We start from the raw sequence: 19,675 nt of genomic DNA on the forward strand, positions 1-19,675 counted from the left end.
GTAAGCAACATTAGCAAACCATCCAAAGCAGAACATGTACCTATCTATTGACTTGAGTATACCTAAGGACTTATGAGTTTGCATAATTGCACTGKAGTTTATTTCTTTTCAGGAACTTGAGAACATAAAAGATATAAAAGATTTAGTAGAGACAGAAATATTGTTATTGCTTTCTGCAGGAATAAGTGTATGCTTTTTGCTGTTTATCTTCTTTTCTCATAACAAATATTGTAAATGAGAAATAAATATTGAAATGTTGCATAGCAGTAYATCTCTTTCAAAAGAAAGTGATTTTAAATTTTGACCTATCCTTTGGACAACTTTGGATTAAACTCAGAAGAACAAGGCATTTTGATTATTCCTTAGTTCGGTAAAAAGTAATCCATAAATGGTGTGCCTTTAAGAATTCCCTTGTAGTCTTTTGTAGCAAAAAGATTAAAAGGATTGTTGTGAATTGCTAAATATAAGGAAAAAACTCACTTTTCTGACGTATTCCTACAAAACAATGACAGTAAAGTTCATATGTTTGTTTGTGTGTATGTGTGTATATATACACACACACACACACATATATATATAGTAAATAGAGAGAGTGGCAGTAAAAATGCCTGTAATGAAAATGTAAGTTTGAGAATGTGAAGTTTGCTCTGGTTTAACTTCAAATGCATTTTCAGTAGTTTACTGGTGCCGTTTATTATGTTTACTCTCTGCTTTGGAAGAAGATATCACCAGTCAATTGAACAGCATGCTTAATACATGTTAAGCACACATACTGTGTCAATTGACAGATTGAGAGAGGGAATGTCTAAAAAAAAAAAGAGAGAGAAAATGCTTTGTGTAGGAAATATTCAATGAGATAGGAAGAAAGGAAGACAAAATATGTACTCGGTTACAGTCCTAATGCACAGACAGATTTTGAACTTTCTGTATGTTTGTGCTGGTGCAACTTGGAGTAGGAGTCTTATTTAAAAAATTATCTAAATTATTGTTAATACACAACGGACAGGTCTATTGGTCCATTGGAAGCAAGGATAGGTCCCCTGGGAGAAATACTGGAACGTTGTCAGGGAATGCAGGGATGTTGCAAGGAAAGCTAAGGCACACTTGGAATTAAATCTGGCAAGGGATGTTAAGAGTAACAAGAAAAACTTCTTCAAATATATCAACAACMAAAGGAAGGTCAGGGAGAAYGTRGGTCCACTAGTGAAGGGGGTGGGTACCCTGGTTACAAAAAACACGGACAAAGCAGAGCTGCTGAATACCACCTTTGCTTCTGTGTGTGTCTGGGGCAGCCCTCTAGAATCTCAGGCCCTAGGGACACAAGAAGAGAGCCAGAGAGAGGAAGGCTTGCCTTGGGGAGAGGAAGAGTGGGTCAGAGAGCATCTAGGGAGACTCGACATCCACAAATCCATGGGATGCACCCTAGAGTGTTGCGGGAACTGGCAGATGTCCTAGCCAAGCCACTTGTCATCATCTTCGGCAAGGTCCTGGAGAACGGAGGAGGTGCCGGARGACTGGAAGAAAGCCAACGTCACTCTGGTCTTCAAAAAAGACAAGAAGGAGGACCAGGTCAACTACAGGCYGGTGAGCCTCACCTCCATCCCTGGGAAAGTGATGGAGCAGCTCATCCTGGCTGCTCTCTCCAGACACATGGAGGAGAARAAGGTGCTCAGGAGTAGCCAGCATGGATTCACCAAGGGGAAATCCTGCTTGACTAACCTGATCACCTGCTATGATGGAGTGGATAGATGGATAGATGAGGGCAGAGCAGTGTATGTCATCTATCTGGACTTGAGCAAGGCTTTTGACACTGTCCCTCACAGCATCCTCCCGGGCAAGCTCYGAAGGTGTGGGCTAGATGAGTGGAYGGTGAGGTGGATTAGGAATTCGCTCAATGGCAGGGTGCAAAGAGTGGTGGCAGGGTGCAAACAGTGGTGATCAGTGGCGCGGAGTCCAGTGAGAGACCTGTAGTTAGCGGTGTCCCCCAGGGGTCGGTCCTCGGTCCAGTCCTGTTCAACTTATTCATTAACGACTTGGATGAAGGGATGGAGTGCTCCCTCAGCAAGTTTGCTGATGATACCCAACTGGGTGGAGTAGCTAATAGCCCTGAGGGCTGTGCTGCCATCCAGAGGGACCTGGACAGACTGGACGACTGGGCGGTGAGAAATCTCATGAAGTTCAAMAAGGGCAAGTGCAGGGTCCTGCACTTGGGGAGAAATAACTAGAGTTGACTAGAACAGTGTGCAAGGACATACTATGAAGCATATGATTTTGACACACAAAGTTATAATAAACTGGGGAAAAAAGAGTGTCAATTATGAGTAACCTCAAATTAATGAGATTCAGCTCTACAGTGAAGGGCATATAGTGACTATGCCTAAGTGTAATCAACTGCTAAATAACTGGAAGTTTTGCCTAAACCAAGTGAACAGATTCTTCTCGTGTACACAGTTCTTATAGCACTGAAAATGAAGCAGTTATGTATATACTTTGTTTTATTTACTGCTCCACCAAAAGAAGAGGTTGCTGTAGCATGTTATGAAAAAGCTACCATAGCCAGCTTTGAAAACTGAAACATTGCCTAAGCTGCATGTGTTTATCAAATTTAAGCATAAAAAAGCCCAAGAAAGGGGCAGTATTAGTCAAGAGCAATGGTGACGAAAAATTGAGTATCTGATACTTATTCTTTTAGGTGCCAGTTGACCCTCAGAAGACCTTCTCATAACTTAGTGCCGTGTCACCTTGTTCTTTGATCCCATACTAATCAACATTTAGCAGAAAACTACTTCTAACTATTAAAATGAAAATTCAGCTATAGATAAAATGTTGCTAAACACATAAACAGTTTGAAAGAGAAGTCATTACAAAGGAATTGACTTAAATGTCCTTAAAGGAAAAAGAAAATACTATTTTTATAGTCTATGAGTAGAAAATCTTTTATTTAGAAGGCTCAATTTGTTCATGAGGAATACCCAGAGGGAAAAGTGTGAAAGAAAAAGAAAGGGAGAAGAAAATAAAAATCTCCTGTATGAGCCTAGAATCAAATTAAGAGCTATAATCCCATGAGCACATGCACCATTCAAGTTTTCATAAAAACATGAAATCATGCATAAGGCCTGAAAGAAACCCAGTGAGATTCAGCACAGTTGAATTTGGGATAATGAGTTCAATGGCTCTTAATGGTTATCCTGAAAGACCTACCTAGAGAATTAGAGGTATTTTTCCTGGTGGAAATGCTATGCATTACTTCAAAGCAAATCTTTCTTTAAAATGTTACAATTGTCTACCAAGAAGATGTGAACATCAACCTGCTGTCTGCAACTAACCAGTCCCCTTCACGCTGTATTCTGTATTCAGGATTGTTCATGAGTTCATCGCTAATGCTGCAATAAGTTTGGGGTGGTTGCTCCCTTACAAAGGAAAAATGTTAGTTTGGGTGGAAAAACAGAACATTTTAACAATTCCTTTTGGAATGAAGCACTGAAATTTTTGAAGAGCTATTGGCTAGATCTGGCAGAGGTTACTACTGCATGTATTGCAGCAGGGGATTGCTAGCCATGGATGAAAACTCCACAGGGTAAACAGRAATTTTTAATTTCATGGATCATTTGTAACTTGTTACACCAATTTCACAAACTCAGAAAGTTGTTCATAAAAGCTAATGAGAGAAACTAAGTGCCTTCATTTTTACTTCTTGAATATCACTGCTACTGGATCCTGGAAGTAGTAACTTCCTTTAAAAGAAAAAAAAAAARRRRAAAAAAAAAAGAATGGAACAGCTCACTTTTGATTTATAGGAAGAAAGGAGGAACTTTACATCTTTTTGCTCAAAACAGTAGTATTGTTTAGGTACATTAGATTGGTCTCTCTTTGTTTGAATTTACTTTCTTTTTTCACCTGCTACATCTTTTATTCAACATTTAGAAGTATGCTAGTATTTCATTAGATGCTTGGTTTCTTTCTGCTGTTCCTGGTTTCTGTGTTTGCATTTTCATTTGTGCTCTTATTCTCAGATTTTCATAAATACTCTTCTCCACCCAGAGTCACCAGCTAATAGTCTGTAACAATACTCACCTTTACAAATGTCAGCTATGGTAAAAAAGGAAGATTATGCCAGYGAAAGAGTGTTATAGGTTTTCTTCTCGTTGCTCTGTGCACAAGGATGAGAAGGATCTGTTATCGTCACTGACACAACTTGTCAGCTACAGACTCAGGATTATTTCCCATGAAAAAAAATTATCCTGTACAACAACTAATTAGAGAAAAATGCGTTTCCTGCTCCAAAAAGGATATGAGCAAGGACATGAAAGGTTTGATTCACAGAACATGGTAATCAAAGAGAAACTCTAATCATAGTCATTATTAGCTTGCATACCAATTCTTTCTTCAGTGAACAAAAGTTCAAAGATCAGTGTAAAGAGAGGTAGTAGATGGAACAGGCTGTGCCCTATTCTGATTCAAAATATCTGTCAGGAAGTTACTGAAGAAATTTGAACAGTGTCTTGAAGTACAATGTCCCATAAGGTACTGAAAGTTATCCACTATAAGCAGTGACCTGCACGAATGCAGATACTGCCCGGCGCTTCATAAGGTTAGACAGTACAGAATGCCTATGATAAGATTTTAATATAATTAGTGTCAACGATCACAGACTTCATTTTTTTTTTGTGACATACTGATAATAATACATACACTTTGAAAAAATCTATCAAAAAGACTAGTAGATAAATCACACTTAAGAAGATGGTATTTTCATTAGCTGTTGTGATTGTGCCTGTGCTCCTCAGTCTGCAGAATGTGTCCCAAATAATGACTAATGTTGTTTTGGCTGGCAAATCCACTGACAGGAAAATGTACCGTTATTTTTCCAAGTAACATTTATTTTCTTCTATTGCTTTTCTTCTCTTATTTTTTTCCTATCTAAAATACCAACTTAACAGTAAGAATTATTTACTGCCCTTAAAAAATGGATAGGCAATACCTATTGTGAAAACTAAATCATTAAATTTTCAGCATTCAGGTAGGTGATTGGCATAGTGTTCATTTTTTCCGTAATAAACTAAGCAGAAATTCTCTTTTAGGCTATGTGGATACTACTTTGTTTATCTTTAGTCTAGAATTCTTCCCTTTTGAAGACCCTAAATGATCTTTAATAAGTCGAACGTTAAAAGGAAAAAAGAAACATCTACAAATAATTTTATATTAGAGATAAAAAATGCAAATAAGTTAATAAACTTCTTGCAGAACCTGCAGTAGATGTTTCTTGAAAGGAAAGGAGGAAAATATGATAGTGCCTGGTTGCCATTATACATTTAATTTAACCCCCTTCTGAGCAACATATTGTGTGTCTGAAAAGCAAGCTGAGGGGCTGCATTTTAATCCCCCCTTATAATGTTTTATGATGGTGAAGCACAATAATTTTATTTTAGAAGGAGAAAGATGAGAAACAAATCAATCAAAACTTATTCTGAGGATTTGGAGCATACAGGGGCATGTTTTCAAAACAGCAGTTGGCAGTTAAGGAAGAAATTCTATTATTGTTTAATAGAATTTTTGAGCAGAATTGCCATAAACTGACTGAACACTTACAATAATTTTGGCTATAGCTGAGACAAATATTGGCAAAGTATATTTATTTAYTTATTTATTTAGTGAAAATAACATACATCCCAGAAGAGAGCTAGTCAGTCCCATCTATTACATTTTGCAAGCCACTCAGGCAATCCTTCTTAAAGCTAAAATACAAGACTAGGACTATTTTTTAGTCCAACTAAAGGATTGATCCTGCTCTTGGGGAAGAAAATGGGGCTTCTAAACTCAATGGGAAAGAGAGAAGGATGTTTATAAATTGTGAAGAAGAATGAAGGTAAATATATACATTCGTATTTTTCTCAAACCTCTCTGAATGACAACCCATAGTAGTAAGATTTCAGCTTGTAGTACCTTGTGGTCTTCAGAGGGATTTGTCCTGTTGTAGCATACTCTTGTGCTATAGGTTTGCTATTTATTAGGGAGTATAATTTTTTTATTTTTTAGTGTTTTGAAAATGCTAATGCTTATATGATCATCTACGTAGTACTTGAGCAACAGACTTAAAACCAGAAATTTGTCAACATTGGCTAGCTATTTTTAGGAGGAAAAAAATAAAAAGTGTTCCTGACTATTGGGAGTTTGGGGTGGATCATGCAGCATCTTGAGAAAGGAACTCTGCAACTGAATCTTTGATCTACATGATCCTGTCTACCTGGACAGCTGATTTAACATCTCAAAATGCAAGGAAACAATCTCCTGAGCAGAAAGGGCCTCCCTTATGCAGACCAGTTTCAAGGGGATATAGCAAATCACCCAGCACTCATTAGAGAGAGATAAACTCTTCACCTGATTCCCTCTGTTTTCTGCATTAGAGGTCATCTGTTACTATAAATTGAAATGTTGGCTGTTTCTGGCTTTCACCACAGAAGCTGGCTTGAAGCTTCCGGAGAAATTCGCATGTGAAAATCAGGGATGAGAGTTTTCAGATAGGACCAGAATGATGCAGGCTTTGGCATTTTGGGCCATAACAAGAGCTCTTCCTTTTTAATGCACAATGTGTTCCAAAAAATAAATAAATATCCTGTGCTGGATACCTAAAYGGAGCCACCAAGGCTCACAATTTACCTCTGGTAAGTTTACAAGGTGCTTCCTTATTTCTAGGGCCTTTCAATTTTTTATCATCTTTGCATATGTTTTTAATGTAGCTGTTACTGCTTTATGAAAGCAAACTGCCCTTCCAATGGAAGTAGATTCATTTGGCTGCTCATTGCTTCAGGGTAGGGATCGTGTCCTACCCTAACTATGATTTCTGTGAATTCTCCCTGCCCTCCCTTTTCAGAAAAGTTACAATCTCATCAACTTCTAATGAGGAAAGTTGGCTTAATGGTATTTATTGAGCATCARAAACCTCATTCTTAAATATTTCTTGCTCCTCAAGGAATTCATTATTAGCTGTACCAACCAACTAGAAAGAACTAGTACGTGGGTGGAAAGTTTTAGGATGCATTTTGAGCAATTCTGTACAAACCCATCAGGGTTTGGCAAAGTTCCTTGCTTAACAAATCTCTGTTTTTGAAGAACAACTGAGTTGTTTAAACTTTGAAAACAAGCTATCATAAAGGTCAAAAAAATGTATGTTTACTAAGTCCTTCCTGTGCAGTGAAGATTTGGAATCATCTTTTCATCACAGCAATGGGGACCAAAAAGGCAACAAGTTGTCAGATGACACCTGGAGATTTCTGAAAAGAATTGGTGATGTGGTGGCTGGTGACCTCCAGGAGAGCAACCTCACAAATACAGGTGTTCTAGAACTTCTTCACTGTGGGAGTAACAGAGCCCTGGAACAGGCTGCCCAGGGAGGTTGTGGAGTCTCCTCTGGAGGTCTTCCAAACCCACCTGGATGCCGCCCTGTGCCACGTGCTCCAGGTGTCCCTGCTAGAGTAGGGGGTTGGACTAGATGATCTCTAGAAGTCCCTTCCAACCTTAACCATTCTGTGATTCTGTCATTCTGTCATTCTGTTCTGTTATGCTTTCCCTCTCTTGAATCCTCTCTCCCTATAAACGTTTATAGCAGACAGAATAACTTGGAGAAAAAGACATGCAACTAAATGAAGAAGTAAATAAATAGAGTAATTAAATAAGTCTTTAATTGGTTTGCTTTAGTCCTATAAACTTCTTATTAGTAACTTGTGAGTTATTATTTATGGTACAGACTCCCATCCTTAGAATGAAAATAAGTCCCACTTTCCTTAGATATATAAGGAATTGTAAGACAAGCATACTGTGTGACTTTTTAAATATCAATCTGATCTCTACCAACTGCAGGAGATAAAAATCTTTAGGCCAAACCCTAATTTCAGTTACTAAAGCAGATTGGAAAGGTACTTTTATGTCTCTTGACAGTTTTATTTTAGCTTGCCACTTCTGTTTGCACATTTGGAAAGATTTTATGATGAAATAGTTCCTGCCAGTSTTAAGTGAGGTTAAATGTTACTTTTTGTAATATAAAATATAAGCATAAAATTATCTTTTATAAGTCTTCAATCTATTTCTTASTGAGTCTTTCCATGGTTTACATAGGTCTGGAGGATTATCACTGGTACTTTGCCCACAAAGGAATTGTAGGCATTTAGAAAAACATATTTTAGGTAGGAATAGAACACAACCAAATCTATTTCTCAAGAAAAATCTCTATCCTAAAAAGAATATATAGGAGAGGAAGGTAGTATTTGTGACCTGTTAACTGTGACAGCTTTCCTTGAAATATTTTTTCTCATTAAGCTTGCCAAGCCATGATATCAAAGGAGGGCAAATGTCTAGTTAAAAACTTTCATGCACTAGCAAGTAGAGGGAAATTAGTGAAATGTCATCCTGACTTTATTCTTGGATGTTTACCACATATGTTCATTAATTCTAGAGCATCTAGCAATACATTAGGTGTAAATCACAAGCCTTTAGTTAACTTTAATGACTTTAGATAAGTTATTGAAGTACTGTAGATCATTTGAGGGCTTTCTTCTTCTAGCATAAATATTAAAATAGTTCTATTCAAATATTTTAAGACCTACTTGTTTAATTTTGGCATTATAATTCTCTTAAACATAGCTAGCCATTCTGTATAATTTACAAAAGCCAAAATGTTTGTTTTATGCCATTTGATGTTTTGGACACTGATAAAGCTATGGAAAATGATGCATTTACTGCAGCCTGGATATAGTGGTTCCAGTGCTTTTTCTTGACTGTATGATGAAAATACAAGTGAATATTTTAGTATGGAGTTTTACCATGGATTTTACCAAAAATTTTTATATAGTCCTTATTGAAGACACAGGCCCTGTCCTGGAAAGGCATTCAGAGGTGAACKGTGGGGGACACAAAGGCAAAGCTGCTAATGTTGTAAAGTCCCCTTTTTCCCCACAGAGGACTGGGCATAGAGGGGAGGCCCAGATCACTGTCAATATTTCTTAGAACACTGTTTAATCATTAAGCTGTTGTTTTAATAGCAGATAACAATCCATGCAGCATGTGCCCTTATTCTCTCTCTCACCCAGACTCATCAGGCACACAGTTATATATTCAGCAGCTTGGAGCAAAATTCCAATGGACAGGTTTGGGAATGGAGAAGCAGGTGATGCAGCAGTGACGTCCATGTAGATGTTGGCAAGTTTTGTGGTTTTTTTTTTTTTTTTAAACACACGTAGGTATCTTTGTGGAGAACAGCCACTGAGGTCTTGGATGTGGTCTGAATTACAAAACCTGCTGTTGAGGTTGGAGTGTGCTCCTGGCTTCGTACACATCCAACAGATGCTCAGAACTGCAAAAGTGAATTTGGGCAAGTCAAATTCCTTGAGAGGAAGCACAGCTTTGTCCAAGGTATGTATCAGAAAATGAGCAAAGCAGATACTCTAGAATATTAAAGATACTAAAATGATAGAGGAAAACATGGGCACCCAACTCCTCCTTTATGTTGGTTGCTATGTGCTCAAAGTATCTACCATTTTGGGTATCTAATTCAGACATCTGCAATGCCAGGTGTCATGCTTGTGCATGCTAGTCCTGTAAGGACAGGGAGAGAGGTACAGTAGGGCCAGAAGATAAATGAGATATATATCTGGACCAGAAAATTGTCAGAGGTTAGTTTACTGGTATAGGAGTGTCTGTGACTACAGCACTGCAATCACAATGGAGGTGAMACAAAAGTCAGCAATGTAACTAATAACTCAGCATATGAGATAAACACAAGAAAAAAAAATCCGTGAATAAACCCCTTACCTTGATATCATTTGGCTTTCTGGTCCCTGAATGCAGTTCCTCTGGAGCTCATGTAGCTAAATGTGTTACTGCAGAAGCCCAGCCTGATGCCACTTTCTTTAGGAAAGTGCTTCAAATAGATACTTAAATCCATCCTTAGCTAGAAAATTATATTCTTAATTATGATTATACTTTCACTGATTTCACTGAGACTGAAATAATGAGTTTAGATATTTAAACTCCTATTTAAATAACAGTATCAATTGTGTCTCAAAAATGAGAACATCTTTCAGCTTAGATAATTCAAAGGCAAAGAAATCATTTGTCATTAAATTCTCATCCATTTTCTTTTTGTCCTCTTCTCTTAAACCAAAGTTTATTCTGTATTGGGACTAACCATGAGAAATCTCAGTACATTATTTTCAGAAAGTCTTTCATAAAAAGTAGATGTTGAAGGTCAAATGAAAATAAATTTTCAGTATATAAGTTTCTGTTTCTTAATCCAATGGCAGTTTGGGGAGGATGCTAGAAGGCAACATTTAGATATCGAAAGAAAAATTCCCTGACAGTTAGGGGAGTTCTCTTCATTGCTCTGTGTCTTGTCTTCTGGCTTAGTTTCACTTGACATCTTTATGCATCTGACTTTCCTGTGTCTAAAGGACAGTCCTGTGTCTTTCCTGTGTCTAAAGTACAAGTAAGTAATACATATTTATTGCTATGAGGTGGCTTGAGAGCTGTATGTAAACAAGCTATACACTTCTAATGTGCTTGACAAGATCTCTCTCTTTGTCCACACATTACTGTAAGGACAGTATTGCTAGAACCAGACTACCACATCTGCTGCTTCAATGTTTAAGTAAATGTTCTACTGAGGTTTTTGTTCTTGAAAAAGTGCATCATCAGTGGTATTAGACAATCAGGCCAATTGGAACCCAATCCAATGGGAAATTGCATCTGAGGTTTCATTGGAATTGTTACGAGGAAATATATCAAAATATATCAGACTCATTTAGGATTTACATACAGATTTGAAATGAAATACACTGATATACTTAAAAGAAATTAACTCTCTTTTAAAAATGTGCCCTAATGAAGCTCGTTCTCTGCTCTGGAATCATAGAATCTTAACTTTCCTTAGCTTCATTTATTTTCTGCTTTTGATTAAGAGAAATATCTAAAAAAAATAAGCTAACCAGGAACAAGATCTTTTTATGCTGAAATGAAATATAGCTACATACATGTGTAGAAGGATAGCTATTATATTTTGAATTCACAACCTATTTTACCTAAATTAATGTTCTAGTTAAAAAAGCTGCCTGGAAATGAGGCAGAATGCTTTTGGTATTAAAAGCTATTTGCTCTGGCCTTGAAATGAGTCTGAAATGGATACACTCAAGTTCATTTACATTTTAGATGAAGGGTTGTGTTGATTCTTATGTTTGCTGGATAGGTTTCCCCAGGCTTCGTTGCTAATGGACACAGTGCCAAAAACAGTAACACCAGCAGAAGCCCCTGAAGTAGCAATAAGCTTTTAAATGTTCATTCCTGATGACACTGATTGGCACAAGGGGGAAATGAATAAAACTGTGGAKAGTCAAGGGGAACCACAGCTATTACTTTCTGTTATTATTCCTCACTTTACTTCTAAGCCTCCTCTCTGACCCTTAGCAGACTCATACCACTTCTAATGCAAGAGCTTTTTCCTATATAGCACTTGTTGTCTAGGAGAGCCTTGCTATATTTCTATGCCTCATTGACTCTCTTTTTTTTTTCTTAAACTTCATGGAAAAAAAAAAAGATTAGATTTTTTACCTCTAACCATTTACTTCCTCTCTAAACAATTTAATTCCTCTCTCTCTTGTACATTTCTGTCCTCTTTAGATGAAAGGCATCATATAAAATAAAAAATATTTTATAATTTATGTCTATGAATTTATTTATTTTCTAATTTAATAAAAATATTTTAAAAATAATGCTATTGCTAGACAAAGCAGGCCAAACAAAAATAGAGCAAGATAATACAGAGTGCTCCCAAATCATTTCATCTGCTTATTCTTCTTTGACATCATTTCTCACAGGAGTTTCACTGGAAAACACTCATATACTTCCTGAAATTTCCACATGGCAGCTAGGATTTCAATGTAGCAGTGGGAATCCACATATTTTCCTTAGGGCAATAAAGGAACAGTAAAGGGGAATGTGGTAATATGTGAAACATTATTTTTTCTCTCTCTCTATGTGTGTATTAGAATTCTGCCTATTAGAATTTCATTTAATTTAATCAGGATTTAAAGAAGCCTCTCATGATCAAAAAGAAAAAAAAATTATACCATGTCTGTCAAAGGGCTTAGTTGTGCTGTGTCTGTCAGAAGACTAAGCTGTGAAGGATTTGACTCATGTTCAGCTGTTATTTCCCTCGGACTAAGAATAAACTCAGCCCCTAAATTAGTCAGGAAAGMGAATTTTTCTGTTTTAGGCCTGTGTATTTTATATCTGCTTTTGATCATCTTTCTTTTGCAGGGAATTGAAAGTGAGCAAGCAATTGAAGTAGTTTCCAGTGAAGTATATTGGCAGGGTTATGTCTGGTTGTAACAACAAATTACAGGGTGATTAGCAGCTGTATGCTAATTATTCAGGAAGCCCTTGATTTCCTGAAAGCACAAATTCTCATTTTAGATGGTGTGGAGTCTTTGTTTCATCTCTGGTAAGGAGGTCTTCTGCATACAGATATGTTCCGTACACACACCTCATGTTACAGAAAAGCTTTTCTAGAAAATTCACCATTGTCCTGTTGAACAAGCTTCTTCAGTATCAATCAAGCATAAGCAAATCTAACCTAATTACTATTGATTCTTTTAAAACAAACAAGCAAACAAACAAACAAAAACCCTTAAAATATTATACAAAGCTGTATATTTGTATTTGAAGTAAAATGGCATGATTTTGTGCATAGAGATGTACGCATCACATCGTGCTTATCTGTACACAGGCTGACACTAAAAACGTGTTTAGACATTGCATTATCTTTAGAATTGATTGTATGATGAAAAATAGAATAAGTTAATTCTGCTGCAATGAATAGGCTCAGGTGTAGGAGTGGTAAGTAGTGGGAAAGGCTTTATGGGTTGGTTTTACAAATGTTTAATCTGGATAGTCCTACAGGAGGTGTTGTGAATGGGAATGGCATCCTTGGTGCCTTTGGCTTGGAATCTGTACTCAAGTTTTGACATAACAGGTTTGCTGCAGTCAGGGGGTTATATAGAGGCAAAAGGGCCCCACTGGTATGCAGCTATATGAAGAACTGAGAGCCACATCAAAAAAGTATTTCACTTGTTTTGAATGTTTTGGCCTTTCCACAGAGAAGAAAAAAAAAATTGCCTTAGCATTTTTCACTAGCCAGTACAGTCCACAAGCAACATGTGGCTACAAGAAACAATAAAAATGTTAGCCTGAAATCTGTTTATTTTAAGAATGCAGTGAATATCACAGCCCCCTTGCTAATGAAGTGGCTGTTTCAGAAAAGATGAGACAAAAAAAAAATGTTTCATTTGTGTTACTTGTTGGAAAAGAACACACTGGAGTAATAGTATGATAGGTAGAGTAGTAACAAATGGCCAGATTGTATTTGCCCGTTATTAATAATCAGGACATGTCAGGGATAATGCCAAATCTTTACTGTATCTGTATGGATTTTTCGTATGTTTTAGAATATAAAGCTCATGTTACTAGTGGTTCTCTGACGTGGCTTCTCTGAAAAATTAATTCATAGATCTTTTTGTTTCATGGTAGTGTGATAGCTAAAATTAACAAAAATGGCCATGCCATTTCTATCTCTAGTAAAATCTATCAGGACATTTTTCCTCAGTGCCTCTTTGGCCATTCATATTGATGCTTCCTACTCTCCCTTCCCTCCATAAGGGAGAATCTCCAAGGCATTTTGGACCATTTTTCTAGGCCCTGTGAGAATCCATAATCTCATGTTTACTCTCAGAAAGGGGAAAGTTGGGAACAACTGGCAGGGACTAGCTCTGCTAAGCCTTATATACCGCTGAATATCACCACTGAGAAGAAATAGTCATCTGCAGCAGATGAAGTAATTGTAGCAAGCACCATGTTGCAGGATRCTAATAGACAAAACAAACAACAGAATATTTCCATCAAGCAATGTTTGTGGGTAAACGGGAACTAATTAAATTGGCAATAAAACATAAGGCCTGTAAAACAGCATGTTCTTTTTATGCTTGGTGTAGCTGGTCCTCTCAGAATCACTGTCTTAAGCAAAGATGATTGCTTTCATACATGTTACTCCAGAAAGGTAAAAAAAGTTATGGGAGGAAGTAAGATGCTGATCACTGTATAGTGCATAGGTACATGAGAAGGACTCAGCAGCACCTGAGTTGGGTTGGCCACTCACTACTGCCAGACTATTTGAAGTATCACTTTACAAATACAAAACATTAAGCAGACAGTATCTATTTCAAATATTGTTAAGATATCTTCTGAGTGTACTAGAAATTTTCATTCATCTGATACTTATCAAACGAGAGTGGGTAATCACACACCTGGTGTACATCTTCAGAGATAAAAAGAGTGCCTGTCCCTAATGCTTGTAAGAGAAAAAGAAAGTGGTGACAAATTATYTAAACCTCATTACATTTGAAACAAGACTCAGGAGGTGTCTAATCCAGCTCACAACTGGGTCAYCTCTGACGTCAGACCAGGTTGCTTTGTCCAGACAGATCTTGGAAACCTCCATGGATGGAGACATCACAGGCTCTCCAGCAGGTGTTTCTGCAGCTGAGCAAATCTTGGAGGGCGGGGGGAAGTTCTGCCTTATAAGAGATCAAGATATATAATAACAAAATAAGACATGTCTTATATGAGATGYCTGAGTATCTCTTAATTTAATTTACTTCTATTGTCTCTCATCCTCCCTCCATGCACGGTTGTGAGGAGCCTAGCTCTGTCTCTTAAAAGTTGCTGGTAGGAACTGGAGAAGTTAAGTGACCCTGAAGCTGTCTCTACTCTAGGCTGAACTAGTCCTGTCCTTCAGCCTCTCTTTATAGGACATCTCCAGCCCCTCACTGTCATGTGGGACTTTTGCAGAACTTGCTCCAGCTTACTGATATCCTTCTTGCATGGGGAGCTCAAAACTGCTCCCCCAGGGCCTTTCTGGCAGAGCTGATCCCCAGCCCATTCATCCCCAGCCTGCATTGTTGTGGTGGTTCCTCCTTTCCAGGGCAGGACATGGCATTTCTCCATGTTCAAGGGAAAAGGGTTGGAATTTAAAGCAAATCTCTACCCTGTCCTGAACCTAGTTCTCTCATTAGATAAAGATAATTTAGAACTAAGTACATGGCACAGATTTTTAGACYTCTGAATATGAATTTCCTTCAAACATATTTGGTAGTTTTAAGTAATSTACTTCCACTGCATTCCCATCTGAAGGATCTTTACTAAAATACTGGTGAGTACTTCATGAGATATATATGTGTCTCAGCCTTGTTTATGCTTGTTTATGGAGGGATATAATGGTAAAATGCATAAGGAGGAATTTCAGGGCAAGGGGGAATGAAAACTATTTCTTTTTGGTGCTGACCTTTAATGTCTACTTCTTTGCCACAGCAAAAATAATACATTTCCCAGTGCTTAATAATTTAACTCCTATTTATCTTCTGGTCCACAGTAAAAGGAAGAACAATTATGTAATTAAAGAAAAAGCTATCAGAAGTTTCACTTTTAGACTGTTACTGAGCTCCCTCAAACTTTTCCCCTAAAGCACCTAACCTCTAGACTGATGAAAGCGTCAGTATCCATATCTCTATGTTTATCAAATTGCTACATGAAAAAAATGTGAATGATCAAAAATAAGGAGTTTATATTAATCTCTGTTGAAACATAATACAATAATTACGATGGCTGTATTGTTTTCTTATACAGAAGTGGGATACTTTCGCTTAAATTATAAGGGTATTTCTTGTTTAAAATCAGAAACATTTCAGTTTTAGTGGTTAGAATGGTAGAATTCTGTTACTGAAACTTTGTGAACTACTGTGGTTTTTATATGTAGCTTTGTGCACAGCCAGATTTACCATAGACATTTAACACCATCAGATAGAGATGTATTAAAATTTTTAAAAATTCTGTGAGATTGTTGGTTACCTCCCTGTCATGAAATCAATGAAATCAAGTAGCACCTATTCTCTATGGTATTTTTACTTTCACCTTTTAAATGCCAAAATATCTTTGAAAATATAACTCCTACTTTTTAATCTTCTTAGTAAGATAAATTTGGCTCAGAGCTAGGATAACAAAGTTAAATTTTATGATCTGCAGTATTACAGAGGTCAGGCTTAGATGGTCATTCTGACTTTAAAATTCTATCAATTCCTGAATGAGTAAGCTAAAGCAACTCATGGTTTCTGGTTTCAGGCTTTCCTCTTTATTCATACATTTTCTTTGAGTCCCTCATGATAGGACATGTTTCCTTGTGCTGAAATGTATAAATCATATGACAAGAGCCATCAGCGATGATAAAGGCCTACTTAATCATTTGTTCACTCACTGCCAAATGGAATATAGTTCAAGAATAGGTAATATTTCAGATATTAATCTGATAGCTGAATAATACCACATTATTCTTAGCCCAAGGGTCTATAACTTTTAGTAAGTAATTTCTAGCTTCTAACACAATCTATTTTAATCATCAATATTATTCTTGCCCTGGAGGGATGCCTTCCAAGCCTCCTTCAGCTTGACACTCTTGGTCATAACAATTCCAATTCCATTTGACCAGCCCATTTAAATGGAGAACTACCTCAGTTCAGGAGGTAACTAGAGAATTATTACAGCAGTCACATCCATAAAGATTTATAAAGTCACTGTTTTGTTATCTCCAGTGCCTCCTGGACTTTTAGCTCCTCAATTAATAATCTTTTCATTACAGAGGTTACACTTGGATAAAACACAAAGATGCCAGTCTCACAGAAATAATTAGTACACACTTTGCTGTTATATTTAGATGTTACATTCAGCATTGACACTTTTTTTTTTTTTTGACCCTGTAAAAACATTCCTCAAATATGCTACTGCAGAGACTGTAGGAGTTCAGAGAGGCCAAGCAAACCCAGAAACAATTCAGTGTCTTCATAAATAATTTTCTAAGAAGTGATGGAAATTCTTGGGCAAAGTAAGCATAATAAAGATAATAGGAAAGATTGAAGTCTTTGATTTTTATTTGTAGAATAGTGTTACTAGCCCAGTTCTTACAAAAGCATACTGATAGGAAAGGTCTTTCATTCAAATAGCAAGAAAAAGTATTCAATTAGAAGACTCCCTTCTCTGACAAGAACTTGCGRGATGGGATTCTTGAGTATAAGTTTATGTAGGAGGAGCTCTGTCCTGTATGGTTTCCAAAAACTGTGTCTATTTTGTATACACATACACTATACATAAACACACAYGTATGTGTATAAGTATATTTAAATACAAACTCACTGTGTTATTAAAAATTGTTTGAACATTCATTATCAACTATAAAAAAAAGTTAAAGAAGTTACATTACTTGACCTGCCTTATTTCCTCTTGGTTGATCTCTACAGGGACACCCAGACCAAGCAGAGGACAAGTGGGGCACAGGTGGTCCAGTCTATATTAGGAAAGTGGTTCTACTGTCCTTGGTAAGCAGATGTCCTAGAGCTGTCTTGGAAACAGCGAGCACTTTAAGGGTACGTGCTCCCAAGGCAAATCAACTAGAAAAATTCTTCACACTCAAAGTCTTTGGCACTTGGGGATGTACCATTCCTCCTGGCAACATGAGAGAAGACCTCTGGAAACCACAAGAGTCTTTGGTGGTACCTCTGCCTACTTCTGCAGGCTTAGTGGACGTTTTGACCAATTAAGCTGTGAATATTCTGAATTCTGAATAACTCTTCAGCATTATTTATTATATATATATTATATATATATGAAAATCATAAAAATAGATATATTTTTAAAATTAGTCTTTATGTTAACATTCAGCAGCAGTGTGGACATATCTCAATCMCTCAGCTCTTATAGATTTATGCTGTAAAACGTTTGGACAGAAAGCAATAAATCATGTTTTCTGTCTTACTGAAGAATAAAAGAACCTATTTTACTGCATAACCCAAAACCCTAAGGATTAACTATTCTTCTTCRTTTAATCCAAAATAATATTATTCCCTTTCTCGAGCAAACTAAATAAGGAGAAAACAGTTATCCAGCACAAAGTGAAATATAATAGCACAAAAAAACCACCTTTTTTTCTTCTACCTAATTTATACTGTTCATAATTTGCTAAATTCCTATTCTCTTCCTTATTCACCAAATTTAAACTTCTTGTTGATAACTCTTGTTCATATTTTACAGCCTACCACTCTTCCCTATTTATGTAAGAGAGGGAGAGACTTACCCAACACTGATAAAATGCTGTTCTTTTCTAAAGACCTGAATTCAGTTATGCTGCACAAAATCAGGTATATCTCTCTCCTTACAAAGCCATTATGGATTAATTCTTGATTTTAATCACCTTTACCACATTGAATTTTCTTTCTGAATCATTTTAAGGGCCAGTGATCTACTATTCCCATTTAACATGAACATTTGAGCTTTCCAATTTAATGAGTGTAAAATAATTAGCAGAGCTATTCATGAAATTTCATTTTGTGGGCTTGCTTTTTTCCTTTACACAGGAAAACAAATAGGGCCAATCTGCTGCAGTTTTTGGCATGCAAATATACCCACATGAATTTCAGTTCACTCTCTTTTTCAGAACASTTCAGAGGGACGAGGAGGAAGGATGGTGATGGTGGGTGCCCCACATCCCAATTAAATTTTTGAAGTCAACTGTGGCTCTACTATTTTTTGAAAGAAATGGGATCATGTGGACAAGACCTTCTCAACAAGGAATAAAGGGAGTAATAAACAAGAAAAAGGATTGTCAAATCACTTTAAGGAAAGAGAGGGACTGATTTTTTTTAGGATCATCCATAGGAGTTATGTTTACTTGACTTTTCAGAAGAGTTCTCCAGGTAGCCAAATAAACAAAAGCAAATCAGACGGAATAGATACACGTTTTCCCTTTCCAGAGACTATTAAAAATAAGATAGGCAAGCAGCCAAGAATATGTGCTTGCTTAACCTTAAACAAATTTCCCTGAGGGAGGTGTCTGAGCTCTTGTAATAACTGGGACTAGAATGAAACCAGGAAATGCCATATCCCCTGACAGAAATAGCAGGAAATTTTCCCTGTGCTGAATGTGGGTTAGCTGTTGCAGAGCTGCTGTGTGCTTGTAGTAGAAATACATATATAGACTTTCATAGCTAAAATTAATATGATGGTCGCTCTTAGCTCAGGGTAATCATGATGTGTTGGTTCTTATAATCCATAGATTTGCCTTCAGATTTATTGTGTAGCCAATGTCTCCTCAAACTGGCAATCTAATCTAAAGACACAAAAAATGGAATGGAAACATGATGAAATTATTCTAGGAACAATGAAATCTGCAGGTTTATCCTTGTGAATTAACTGGCTTTGATCAATGAATTTTTATACAGTCTGGTGAACTGCTGTGAAGGAATACATCATGTACTGCTAACCACCTTGTTAAACAATGTGGAAACAGTGTGTGTTCACATAYGTGTGTGTACCTGTATAAGCTATTAAGAGTGGAAATGTATGTCCAGATGTAAAATGCAATACAACAGATTGTAAACAGCGGATTCAAAGCCTGTTGAGGTCAATAGCTTTGGAAACTGCTCTAGCTTCCAGCACAAAATTAACACCTTCTGTCTCTCCTTTCTCTCTCCCATTTGTGTCTTCTCATCAGGAAGCACATAGTCAGTTGTACAGAGTGGATATAACATCCTCA

At 36.8% G+C, this 19,675-nt stretch overlaps 1 protein-coding gene across 1 annotated transcript in view; it reads left to right on the forward strand.

The window, feature by feature from the left end:
• The first annotated feature begins 1,415 nt into the window (after positions 1-1,415).
• The window catches only part of NETO1 (neuropilin and tolloid like 1), a 173,494-nt gene continuing 155,234 nt past the window's right edge, over positions 1,416-19,675 (forward strand). Inside the window, exon 1 of the mRNA XM_026039743.1 lies at positions 1,416-1,584. Coding sequence (XP_025895528.1) covers positions 1,416-1,584 — 169 coding nt within the window. The remainder of the gene's footprint in view (positions 1,585-19,675) is intronic.

This window comes from Nothoprocta perdicaria, unplaced genomic scaffold (genome assembly GCF_003342845.1).
Source record: "Nothoprocta perdicaria isolate Ctin4 unplaced genomic scaffold, notPer1 scaffold_24, whole genome shotgun sequence".
NCBI classification, from domain to species: Eukaryota; Metazoa; Chordata; class Aves; order Tinamiformes; family Tinamidae; genus Nothoprocta; species Nothoprocta perdicaria.